The sequence below is a fragment of the Aethalodelphis obliquidens genome, unplaced genomic scaffold (assembly GCF_003676395.1).
Source record: "Aethalodelphis obliquidens isolate GAN/ISIS:26980383/991018 unplaced genomic scaffold, ASM367639v1 scaffold19, whole genome shotgun sequence".
NCBI lineage: Eukaryota > Metazoa > Chordata > Mammalia > Artiodactyla > Delphinidae > Aethalodelphis > Aethalodelphis obliquidens.
Window position 1 is genome coordinate 12,842,954 of NW_020837963.1, and position 13,003 is coordinate 12,855,956.

At 44.1% G+C, this 13,003-nt stretch overlaps 1 protein-coding gene across 1 annotated transcript; it reads left to right on the plus strand.

Annotated features, from left to right (window-relative positions):
• Window positions 1-2,274: 2,274 nt before the first annotated feature.
• On the plus strand, window positions 2,275-10,339 carry ST8SIA3 (ST8 alpha-N-acetyl-neuraminide alpha-2,8-sialyltransferase 3). Its single transcript, XM_027118860.1, has 4 exons — window positions 2,275-2,560; window positions 3,967-4,086; window positions 6,489-7,046; window positions 9,581-10,339. The coding sequence occupies exons 1-4, from the start codon at window positions 2,382-2,384 to the stop codon at window positions 9,861-9,863; spliced, it is 1,140 nt and encodes a 379-aa protein (XP_026974661.1). The 5' UTR covers window positions 2,275-2,381; the 3' UTR covers window positions 9,864-10,339.
• The last annotated feature ends 2,664 nt before the right edge of the window (window positions 10,340-13,003 follow it).

Genomic DNA, 13,003 nt, shown 5'->3' on the forward strand with positions numbered 1-13,003 from the left:
ATACAAGCCAGGAGCTGTACCTAGGACTTTACATGCCTTGTTTAATTTTCCCCAAAATCCTGGGAGGTTTTTATTTCAGTTATGTAGATAAGGAGCTTGAAGCACAGAGATGCTGACAACTTATCCAAGGTCACAGAGTCAGCGTTTGAGGTCCAGTCTGCTGACTTCAGAGCCTGGAGCTGTAACCAGTACTCTGGCCTCCACGGTGTGTCCCTCTACTTCTTGTTCAAGAAGAGTTTTTCCAATATGTGTAATTCCCAGACAGCTCTCATAAGATCTTTTTCCCTTTGGCATTTTACACTATATTCATATGAGCTCTTTTAAAAAAAATAGTATTTATTCAAAAAATATGCTTCAAGTATTCATCATGCGTGGACATGTAAGGCTTCTCTAAAATTTTTACTTAGTTAAAAAGTCCCATGAGGAAAAGATTGTGTCCTCTTAACCTACATTTTTAGATTTTGATATAAAATATCTTGAGTAGGTGCAAAATTACTAACTCTCTGTTCCAATGGAAAAAGACAGCTGCATTCTGTGCGCTGCTGTCCACAGCCAGACGTGTTTCACAGGGAGCTCATTAGGTCCTCAAACACTTATTGAGCATGCCTCCCCATAGACAATATGCAGGGAGTATGCAGAAACAGGGCAGAAGAAGACATGGTCCTGGATCTGCAGGAGCGTACAGCCCAGGAGCTCACTGCTTTGAAGAATTCATAGCCCACAGACAGACCAGAACATCAGGTCCACCAAAGCCCATAAAACCAGAAGTTCAAGAGAGAAAGAAATCATAGCCACCTTGGAAAACATCAACTTGCTTTATTGGAAAAGGCTCCTGAAGGCCGATTTGTCACCTCCAGCTTCCTTCTTTCCTTAGTGCTTACTGTCCTGGGAGGACCAGGCCAAGGGTAAAGCTAGGGGGAAGACGTCACAAGTTACTTGCAAAGGACAGAGCTAAAGAAACATGTAGATTGCCTTCTGAGCATCCAACAGCATGACCGAAAATGAATTAACTTTTATTTCCAAAGTATATTAAAACAGATAACGTGAATATGCTAAAACAAATTGAAACAGCAACACAAAGTGTTAGGCAGTGAGCTTTCCTTCCACCCTCGGAGGCAGCATCTCTTACTTGGTTCCTAAGTTCCTCCAAAAGAGAGTTCTGGGCATTTATAATGGACAGAGGTTTATGATGCCCCAGCTCCTGGTCTAAGCTAAGCTAAGCTTCAGGGCAAAGTTGAGTGGCCCATCCTGAAGGCCTGGCCACAGGGATGAGTCAGAAAAGTGGGCAATGGAGAGTTTAATCAGAGGGAACTGCTCCGTCCTGGTTACCTCTGGGGCATGCTGGTTGTCTACGTGCAGGGTGCTGGGAGTCAGACACTGGGAGGAAAGGGAGGGGAAGCCGGGCCCTCCACACTCACAGCTCACCTTACAACTCTGCTAGGCACCACCCATCTTTTAGAGAGAAGCGTAGCATGCACTGGGCATAGGAAGCAGATACGGGAGAGATTACGGAAGATTCCAAGGAGGTTTTAAGCGCTCACAAGGCCCAGCCGCTATTTAGGGCTTCCTTGCTGGGGTGCTGGGGCAGGTGCTGATCCGTGGGGCCCGGGGTTGTGCTCTGTGGTGAGGAGAGAAGCTTTTAAATCTCTACTCCTAAAACCACTCTCCCTGCATCTCATAAGCACCCAGCTGCTGCGATCCTCCAGGACAGCAACTCCAGTTCTTTATCTCTATATTCCACGATTAACTTATAAAGTAATGAATTGTCCATTGAACTAAGTTTGGGCCTCTGTCTGGCCAGAGACATCTCCTCGCCCGCACCCTCAGCTGGGAAGGCCATTGACGTGGGCTGCAGCCTTCCAGCCTCAATTCCCCTCCCTCTGCCACCTCCCCTTCATCCCTCCCTCCTCCGCCCTCCCCCGGTTATTTGGGAGATTAGAGTTCATTAATTAAATCCTGTGCTTAGATCGAACTGTAACGTTATTCCAATCACATTTATCTTGCAGGCTGCAGAGGAGACGGCAGCCTCGCTGGAAACGCGCTGGGGAGCCTGAGCCGGCGGTCGGAGACGCACGGCGCGCAGCTACATCGCCACGCCGCCGCGCAGACCCTCCATCTTCCTGTTCAGCCTCCTGGCCCGCTTGCCCCTGCCTTGGGGGCCTGGCTTCTCTCTGGGGCTCCTGCCCGCCCCTACGCCCTGGCCCTCCGCGGCTCCCCTGCTCGGTTCCCTCCCCACCCCACCCCACCCCACCCCCGGCACATACGCTGACACGCGCGCGCGAACACTCACACACACACTCACACACACTGACACGCCAGCGAGCTGCTGGCCGCTCAATGGACCGCTTTCCCCGCTTTTCCTGATCCCAACACAGCCCGGGATGAGAAATTGCAAAATGGCCCGGGTCGCTAGTGTGCTGGGGCTGGTTATGCTCAGCGTCGCCCTGCTGATTTTATCGCTCATCAGCTACGTGTCCCTGAAAAAGGAGAACATCTTCACCACTCCCAAGTATGCCAACCCGGGGGCGCCCCGAATGTACATGTTCCACGCGGGATTCCGGTGAGTGCGGGCCTCTGAGTGCCCTCAGGTATCTGGTTTATGGGGGCGGGAGGTCAGAGGGGGGTGTTTTGCCTTCTCCGAGACACTTTGGGCAAGAAAACTGCGTGGTCCTTCCATTCGTCTCTCTGATTCTTACACCACCACCCCTCCCGTGCTTTTTTTTAACCCAGAGCCCCTAAAAGCCGTTGTCCTAATCAATGTGATTGCATTCTCGTATTCTTCTTCGGCATCCCTTCCCCCATTTCAAAAATGGGGAGGGTTTAAGGAGAATGATGGTGGAGGGAGAGGCCTTGTGTGTATTTGGGAAGGGGCATGGAGAGATGGACATGCGTTAGGTGAGTGCCTACCCCGCGCCCCTGTCCGCAGACTCCACGGCCGGGCTCCGGGCGGTCCGGGGCGATTTAATGGCGCAGGCGCCAGACTCCTCTTGCGCTCTCCTCCCTTCCTCTCCCCAACCCTTCACCCCATCAGATGATGCGCGGGTCTGTTCTCCGGGAGCCCCTGGGGTATTCGACCTCCATCCTTCCCTCCCTCCCCCGCACACCGCGCCATCGCCGCCCTCCCCCCCCCCACCGCCTTTCCGGGATTTCTGCAATTCCCCCGCCCTCTGCGGGAAGCGAGCCTCCTAAGGGCCGCCTACCCTCATCCCAGCTCCAAGTCACCAACGGGCGCAAGGCAGGACTGAGAAGGCTCCGGGCGAAGCTTGGCGCAGCTCGTCGAGAGCCTCTGCCCCAGTGTGCCCCCCTAGGAGCTCCCCCAGCAGAGCCTCTGAGGGGCGGGTAGGAAATACAGACTGCACCCTGTGGTCCAGGCCAGGCCAGAACGCGAAACCTAGAGAAACCCCACCTGCGCAGTGGAGTGGAGTTGGCCAGCGGCCTCCAGGGGGGTCCCCAGTCAGGGGACAGGGAGTGAAACCAGACCTAGGCTCGGGAAGGAAGAGGTTAAGGAAGGAGCCACCCCCAGCCTTCCCCTAGGTCTCCGGTTCATCTGTCCGTTCTACAAAAATCAATCCGGCCGGACCGCGGGGGCGGCGCGGGTAGGGCTAGCAGTGGCGCGGCCGCTGTCCGCGGTGCTGACTCCCTGGTCCTCTCCGCGCATCCGTTTCTAGCAGAGCGCCGGGCTCCCGCCCCTGCTCTCCGTAAGACGGCCATTTTATGGTCTTTCCCGCACCCGCAGGGATGGACAATGGAGACGGATTTCCCTCGTTTTCTTTCTTCCTCCCGGGTGTGTGTGGGGAGCAGAAGGTGGACCAGATGAGAAGGGGCTCTGGGGCGGGATGTAGCCAGTACGTGTTCCAGCCGCCCCCCATCCCCGCCCCGCTCCCAACCGGCTGGACTTTAATGGCTACCTTGGCTTCCCCTAGCTGAGGCCAGCACGTTTGTTTGTGTACTCATACTCCTCTCCAGGTCACAGTTTGCGCTGAAGCTTCTAGATCCGTCATTTGTGCCCTTTCCGCATTCTCTGACTCATGAACTCCAAGCCAGACCTAAGTGGACATTTAATCGGACAGCGTTTTTACATCAAAGGTAGGATAGGGGGAAAAGATCCAAAAGGTGTTCTGAATTCTGGAGCTCAAAAACAAAACAAAACGAAATAATACAAAACAACAAAAATCTACACCCCCCCAACCCGAGGTGTATTTGCATTGTCTTCTTGGCCTGACTGAACAAAGGCTGATTAGTAATCTTTTTTAATTTAAATATGTGGTGCCCTCTCATAAAACGAAAACTTCAAAAAGACCAATTTGAATGGAAGGGAAAAAAGATATTTCCAGTATCCTCCCTAACTTGAGCTTAATTGAGCACCATGATGTATAGTTAACATTATGGCTAATACTGCCAAAGTCATTTATTTAAAAAAAAAAAGTTAAGTACAAAAATACCACGCAATGCATTTTCATTCCCTGACTAGAAATAAAATTTTTTAAATAAAGTAAAAAAGTATTGTCCCACTGAAACACAGAAGACACTACACTTCATCCCTAACAAATTACTAGTGAAAATCTCTGCCCAAATATATGAAGGTATTTTATGGTTTTGGTTTTTTACGTGTTTCTTCTCATTAAATTTTTATAGCTCTTAACATATTGTAAAAGCTACCCAACATTGTTCTTAATTGTCTTGTAGCAGCTTCATTTATACATGAAGGAGTTTTGGGGTTATGTGTGTGGGTTTTTGTTTTGTTTTGTTTTTTGGAGGTGGGGGAAGAAGGATGAGATTTATACAAAAGTATTTATTCTCCTCAGTGATATCTGGTCAACTCTTAGCAATTCCAGATAAGTCATTTCTCCTTCCTCTTTGGTGGGATTATTATGCTGCTAAATGGAATGTGAGCCATCTAGTGTATTCATTAGGGGTATGAATACTTATTTTACAAATACTTATTTTACCACTCTATTTAGGGTGTTGTGTTTTGGTCATAGAATTTCTAGTTATTGCACTCTTTTATTTTAATCTAATGATGGAATTAAAACAAATTCAGTAGCTATCCATGGTGTCATGAAAATATTTACTTGAAAGGTTGACACACAGTCACATGATTATGGTTAAAAATTTTTAAACATTAACTAGAAGTTAGTCCATGACAACAATTGATTAATTCTAAAACTCTAAAGTTCTTTTTTAACTTTTGTGGTTTTAATCCAATATTAATTTTATAGACAGCCCAGAAATTTTTCATGGGTCGAATACAGTATACCTTTTCCCCAAACATATTTCTGACGCAATAAAAATATTCTTCCCACACTAGGCCATGTGACCCAAATAACCAGTTAGAACAATATTGCCTTCTCAAAACTTCCCTCCTTTTAATCCATTTAGGTAAGCTTTAATTAACTTTCCCAGTATCACTTTAAACTTACTTTACCTTTGTAACAGTTTGTAATGAACACTGTTAGTAACTTTGGAAGTTCTGGCTTAAAGCTTTCAGTTTATGTTTCTCTGTATTTTGTCAAATGAAGTAATTTTTAAAAAATAGGATTCCAGGTAAAATGATGATATGCAAAGCATTTAGTTTCATTCTTGCTATTTTTTTTAGGCAAAAGACCCAGGAGGTTCAATGTGGTTTCTTAGAACTAAAGAACCTACTAGAAGAGTAACATATGACCGGTGTCTCTTAAATATTTTAAATAGCAGAGACTTTAAGAGGATACGCTTAATTACACTTAATGCTCAACATGAAAGCAACCAGAAATTAGTACTAAGTATCACCCTTGCCTTGTTTATCCTCTGAATTCTTAGAATATGCACACATTTTCAGGATTTAAAATAGCTTCTTTTTCTAAGAATTAGGTTTCTCTAACTTAAACGGGTTTCTATATAATCAAGTAGAAAAATGTTCCGTTTTCATTATTTAAAGGACATTAATGAGATTATCATCTCATTTCTATTAAATATTCAACTACACCCGCTGCTATTACCATTTTCATATCTTAATAATAGTTAGTACCATACTGACTCATATCTGTTTGGCTCTTATTTGGACACCAGTGATGTTTGATATTCGTTGAATGCTGCAGTCCAATAGCAAACAAGTAGTCCCTAGTTACAAACTCTTAGCCACCAATGTTTGTGCATTAATGTGAGCTCTTTGGGGCCTGTGTAAATTGTCTCCCTGTATTTCCTGACACAGTTTAGCCTATGCCTCCCCCTTGATCAAATACACTTTTCAGGTAGAGCAGAAAACCAAAGAATTGGCAGCTAAAAACCATAAATTACAACATTTACAAGCTTCAAAGGACTATACCCAGAATTTGAGAGACTAGCACATGTTTGTAAATTCTGAAGCAGTTCTTCCTTCAATTATGAATGTATAATCTTTCTTGGGTTCAGTGCCTATGGTTCTTGTCTAAATGAAATAGCATAAGACATAAGATGGAAAATCAGTTCTTTTGAATGGGATATATTTAATGAATTTCTTTTTATTTTAGGCAAGAAATTCTTCAGCATGTCGATGTAATAAAAAATTTTTCTTTGACCAAGAATAGTGTTCGGATTGGACAACTGATGCACTATGATTATTCCAGCCATAAATATGTTTTCTCTATTAGCAATAACTTCCGATCGCTGCTTCCAGATGTGTCACCCATTGTGAATAAGCATTATAATATTTGTGCTGTGGTTGGAAATAGTGGGATCCTGACAGGGAGCCGGTGTGGACAACAAATAGATAAGTCAGATTTTGTTTTCCGTTGCAATTTTGCCCCTACGGAGGCTTTCCAAAGAGATGTTGGAAGGAAAACCAACCTTACCACCTTCAACCCCAGCATCCTGGAAAAATATTACAACAATCTTTTGACCATTCAGGACCGTAACAACTTTTTTCTCAGTTTAAAAAAGCTCGATGGGGCCATTCTTTGGATCCCTGCATTTTTCTTCCACACTTCAGCAACTGTTACCAGGACACTAGTTGACTTTTTTGTTGAACACAGAGGTCAGTTAAAGGTCCAACTGGCTTGGCCTGGAAATATAATGCAACATGTCAACAGGTGTGTATATTTTATTGCCTTTAACTCACACCCTACCAGATGGCAAATCAATATTGTAATCTCTTGGGGGTGGTAGCGAACTGATTAGTTAGTTGTTGCGGTTAGCTTAGTACCTTAGAATGAACGCTTATGTTTTGTAATGAATGAATGGATCATTCTAGGTAAGAAGTTCAGTCTCCTACCCCAGCTGGTAACCAAGTGTCAAATGGAGGGACTGGTGCTTCATCAGCTTCTCCTCTCCATTCCCTGTCCCCTTCCTTGGTGGTAAGCCTAACAAGCAGTCATGGAAATCACCACAAATCAATAATTTTCTTTGAATGGATAGCCATGTCCCAATAATGCCAATGACTAAAGTGGACAAATCAATTGGTTTTTTTTAAAGATGGAATCGACTTTAAATGTTCCTTTTTATTTGATAGTAGGGTGTTTGTCAGATGTCCAAGATTAGAAAACCACCTAGACAAATCAAAATTGTATAATCTGCTTTTATAATTCGAGATTTGAGTGCCAAAACATGTGAAAAGTATTTTATCAGCTCATCGTTATCCCTTGTAATTTGAAAGACAGATTAACCAGGATGCAATATTTTCGTCTAGTCCAATGAGTCTTAACTCTGGCTGTACCTTAGAATCACTTGGAGAGATTTAAAAAATACTCTTGCCTGGGCTCTAATTCAAGAGATTCTAATATAATTTGTCTGGTGGGGGAGGAGAGAGGCTCAGGCACTTGGTATGTCTTAATAACTCCCCAGCTGATTCTAATAAGCAGCCAGAATTGGGAGCAGGCATTTGTAAAATGCAGGGCATTTTATAAAGGAAGACTAATTGCAGAATTTTTTTCTTTAAATAATCTGAGGAAATTGCCTCAACTCTAATTTCCCCTATGCGAATAGCCCCAGTGTCCTAACATACTGTCCAGATGTTACTGCAAGTTAGAGTGGGTTCTAGGAGGTCTGGTAAACAAGGACTGTAATATTTTTATCCCATGGTAGATGGGTACATAGTAGTGTATCCTGTAGTCCTCTAAAGTCTTCCAGATTTAAGATCTGTGTAGTTGACCTCTCATATAAGGAGGGATTATCGTGTAATCAGCTGGTATGTATCTAACAGGTAGGGTGATGCCACAATTTACAGTCCTCACTGGAACCTTTTCTTTGAAAGAAAAAGGGCACTATTAAGAATTACAACAAAGACAACAGGCAAAAACTGGGACTGTTCCAGTTTCGCAGGATGTATGGTTACCTTCTTTAGAGGTGATATAACCCAACTCCTAAGTTTAAAGATACATTAACTGAGGTACAAAGAACGAGTTATTTACCCAACATCACTGCCCAAAATGGGCAGAACCAGAATTAGAAGCCAGGCCTCCTGCCAACCTGCCCTGTGGTCTTTTGACCATCGTTTTGCTCCCCTCTTGTTCTATTTAAGTACAGCTGTACCAAAAGAAACATCAGAAGCCATTCTAACTCCTTAGGTAAGAATATTAAAACAAAGACTGAACTTCTGAATTTCACCTGGAAGGGAAATGGCCACATGAAGCCTTCAGGTAGTGAAGAAGGAACTGCATGTGATAGAACCTTCAGGGAGCGGCCTGTGTGGCCCACCTGGCCCCCAGCCTTTCAACAGCTCGGGCTTGAACATGCTGGTTCAATGAAAACTTGGAGGAAGTACAGTCCATGAAAACCTGATTCATGAACAGTTTGATTATGCCTGCACAGCCAGTCATAAAGGCACACGTGTGTGCGTGCACACACACACACACACACACACACACACCCTCACTCCACGGCAGTCTCAGATATTTGGCAGTTTAGGTAGGAAGGCTTCAAATTACTATCTAAACGTGGAAGGAACAACCATAATTTAGCATTTTTTAAAATTCGGAAAGTGTGTAAATACTTTTCTTAGGTTCTGGCACGCCAAAGAAGGGCTTGGGAGCATTTGGTTAAGACAAAGGAACAGGGAATGTGATTTTTTTATGAGCGGGTAGAAAAAAAATAAGGCCCTACAATCTTTCCAAACCCAAGAAGACAGATTTAATCTCTAGGTTTGGATAAGGAAGTAATAGAGGAGGTCCCCTTTGACTAAACAACCTCCTCCCTAGCCCAAGGGCCCTTTATGTGTGAGAAGCACAGTCATTCTCACTGGTGGGCTTTTATGGCATCACCACTGAGTCAGAGACACCACTCTTTAGGACAACCCAGAGCAGGGATGGCTTCAAACATGTGTGACTTCTATAGTAACACACGAGCCCATGCTTAGAAAGGCCGATGCTTGGTTTAATACTCTGCTGTTGCCCTCTTGAAATTCTCAATAATTTTTAAAGTAAGGGCCCACATTTTCATTTTGCACGGGGTCTCACAAATTATGTAGCCGGTCCTGCCCTGAGGTGTTCTGTGGTCTAAAAGACAGATTCAAAGCAAGTACTGGTTAAGTTACCTGGATAAATTCACTTCCCAAACCAGTCACAGTGACCCGTCTGACCAAAACCTTCAACACTGGCCTCTGAATCCACCTGTACTTATTGTTCCACAGGTACTGGAAAAACAAACATTTGTCACCCAAACGGCTGAGCACAGGTATTCTTATGTACACCCTTGCGTCAGCAATATGTGAAGAGATCCACTTGTATGGATTTTGGCCTTTTGGATTTGACCCCAACACAAGGGAAGATCTTCCATACCATTACTATGACAAAAAAGGAACCAAATTTACTACCAAGTGGCAGGAGTCCCACCAGCTGCCTGCTGAGTTTCAGCTGTTGTACCGAATGCACGGGGAAGGGCTCACCAAGCTGACTCTGTCACGCTGTGCCTAAGGACTGCGAACAGGAAGTGCCAAATGGCTGATTTAAAAGTGCCCCAACTCACACTGAATAGTCGACAGAATAGAACCCTAGAGAATGTCTTATAAGGATGGTCTGCCACTTAAAAGGAAAGATGTCTTCTCTCCCCCTTTTGCACTGCTCTTTTAAGGGTCTTAGCAGGACAGATGCTTGGAAGCCACCTGACTTAAACTTGATTGATAAAGGGAATGTTGCATTTGGAACTATGCTGCTAACGAAATGGTCTGAAGTATTTTCATGTTTGTATTTTAATAATAAACTGCCTCCCATTTTTTATGAGGATTAGGGCTGTAGTTTCTGCAGCTTTGCTCAGATACAGTCCTCGTAATCAGAGGCCTCTGGCCAACTTGAGCAGGATTTCAGTTTTGCCTGGGTGGGATCAGACTCTTTAAAATGATAACATAAAAGACTGGCTTGCGTATATTGTCTCTCTCTCTCTCTCTCTCTCTGTCCCCCCACCCCCCCAACCACTCCCCTGACCCGCCCCCCACCGTGGAGTTTAATATTTTTGCTAGGAATCCTATTGAAATAGCTTTGCTTGTATGTCTTGCATCTGTAATTGATATGTTCAAGGCTCTGGGTAACTTTGATATTTCATGACAAACTGAGCAAATCATGCTGGGGATCCCCTTATGATTACTTTTATAAGAAACGCCTCTTATGACGTTCTCACTAGTCCGTGAAGTCATTCTGCAGCAGCGTGGTTCCTCTCTGGCGAGAGGTGTATAATACAGTGCATCTTTCACTACCACGAAGAAAGCCTAGGTCGTGGGCAGCATCTCATCTCTTGGCGTGAGGGCTGTTATGGCAGATCATTTTGTTGCCACGTCTGCAGGGCATTGCAGCCTGGGTTTAGTGCCTCCCACAGTCCCAACCCCAGCACTGGGCTGGGAATTCTCTCAGAATATAGAGGCAAGGAGTCAGCTTAAGAACCTGGAAGGAGAATACTTAGAAGTTGCTATGGATCCCATATCCCCTAAAGTGTTGTAACTATGATTAGGGCCTCTGAGAACCAGCAGGGTTAAAGCAGAGTAGATGCTCTGAGGCTGGCCAGGTCCCCATGTGAATAGCACTGAGGTGAGGTCATCTTGAGTATCACTGTGTCCGTCAGCACTGCTCCAGAACTTCAAGACAATCGTAGACACCACATGCTCCCTGTTGCCACGGAAATTGGATCTTTACACCTACAAATTAAGCCTTTCGAAAGGAAAAGCCACTGTGTGGTGGCACGATTGGCACTAAATAAACCCTTGGAATTGGAGGTGTATAGGCCTGCTGCAGAGGAATTCGCTCGCTGTTCTCTTTTCCATTATTTTAGCCTTAGGAGTAGAGATCCCATCACTCCTGTCCCTGGCTTTTCACCGAGCAGCACTTTGTTCTTCCGGTTCAGCCCAAAGCCTGGCCAAGTTGATGTTAAATTTTAATAAGAGTTTCTTTCTTCTTTCCAAATACCAGTCAAGCACATTTATAATACATTGAGGTGGGGTAGCTTGTTCTTTTCCAGAAATCTTCATCTAGATTTCTTGTCATGTTACAAATACTGTTTCAAATAATTACTATAGTTCAGTAATCAGCTCACTGCCCCTCCTTGAGAAGGTATCATCACGCCTAAAATCAAACCAAATTCAGTAAGGAAAGACTCAGTCCTTATGCTCATGTTCTGCCTGGTCCTAAAGGGGGGCTGTTTTATTCTAATTTTTTTCCAGAAAGCTAATCAGAGCAGGTTACATAGATCCAGTACTAACCAGTGAAAGAAAGATCATACAGGTGCAAACGTGTTACAAATTGTGACACATCTCACAATGTTGTGTGAACGGCAGTCATCCAAACAGACAGGAAAAAACAGGAATAGATGTTGTAAAATGGGAAACACTAAAACAGATCGATACTTGAAATAATTAGAAGGGGAGATATTTAAAGCATTTTAAAGTTCAATGGTATAATTTGATGGGCACCGAAACCACGTGCTTATTCCCTATCACTTTAAAGAGGAAAGTACTACAGTTCTCATGCTGTTCTCTGTTAGGGTCACTGAGAGACGGATAACTGACAGGAGTGTTTAGCTGGCTTTTCCTAAGCACTTAGTTCATTTGGTTACAGCTAAGTGATATTAATGCCAATATTATATGAGCCAGCTTCTGCCTCTGGAGTTTTAATGCCAATGTGCCCATTAGATTTCACTAAATATAAATATGTAAACACTTTGAACCAGGAAAGTTAAAAGAGCAAAAGACCAAAATCCCTAAAACCAGTTAATTGTCTATTAGTGGACCATTTAAATTAGATATCAGAATGGCAAGTTTGGGGATTTTTTTTTTTTTTAAGTTCAGGGAGATTTTGTAAATCTCACTTCACTCTTGGCTCCATTTTAACCTAGAGTGAGAGGACTTTGCCATCTCCCAACATCATTTCATCCATCACTTTCAAAAAACTTAAAATTTTGAAGAAACAGACCTGTATCCCAGAACTAGAAGAACTTAAGAGATCAGGCTCAACCCCTGTTTCCAGGTGGGACTTCCTGGAGCTGATCCAAAAAGACCATACTTCCCTTTTCTTGAAAACACTCTGAAGAAAATCCCAAGTCCTCCCATAGTGGTTAACCACAATTCTCATAATTATAAACTCTTTATATGCAGCCTATATCCTCCTTTTGCAAAAATTAGATTCAATATGTGAGTAAAGCATTTATCCCAGTTTTCGGCATGTAGTCAGCACTCAATAATATATGGCAGCTTTTACTGTTATTTTTATTGTTAGTTATGCCCTTGACCTACAGTTCCAGCATAGAGAAAAACAGCCTCTAGCTGATCATACAAAAACTCTTCTTGTTTTTAAAGACCGTTTCAAAGATTAAACCTATATAACCACTGTCACGACCAAAACAGTTGGTGGGTCCCATGAGTCCAGGTTAGAAAGGCAGTGGTGTAAGTAGGCAGAACTCCCGGGGCTGTGTGGTCAAGAGTAGGGAGTTGGGCAGACGGGCCTTTTGGGTCCTCCCTCCTGATTCAGCTACAGGTACAAACCCCTGGCATTTGCACTGCCCTTGCTTTATTGGTTCTAGGTTAAGCGCATCCTTTTGTCAGAATCTTTCCTCTTTTCAGATACTCACAGCA

Coding starts and splice junctions, on each gene's coding strand:
- ST8SIA3 (XM_027118860.1), top strand. CDS start 2,382: ATGAGAAATTGCAAAATGGCCCGGGTCGCTAGTGTGCTGGGGCTGGTT. Junction 4,087..6,488: donor ACAGCGTTTTTACATCAAAG/GTAGGATAGGGG, acceptor TTTTTATTTTAG/GCAAGAAATTCTTCAGCATG. Junction 7,047..9,580: donor ATAATGCAACATGTCAACAG/GTGTGTATATTT, acceptor ATTGTTCCACAG/GTACTGGAAAAACAAACATT.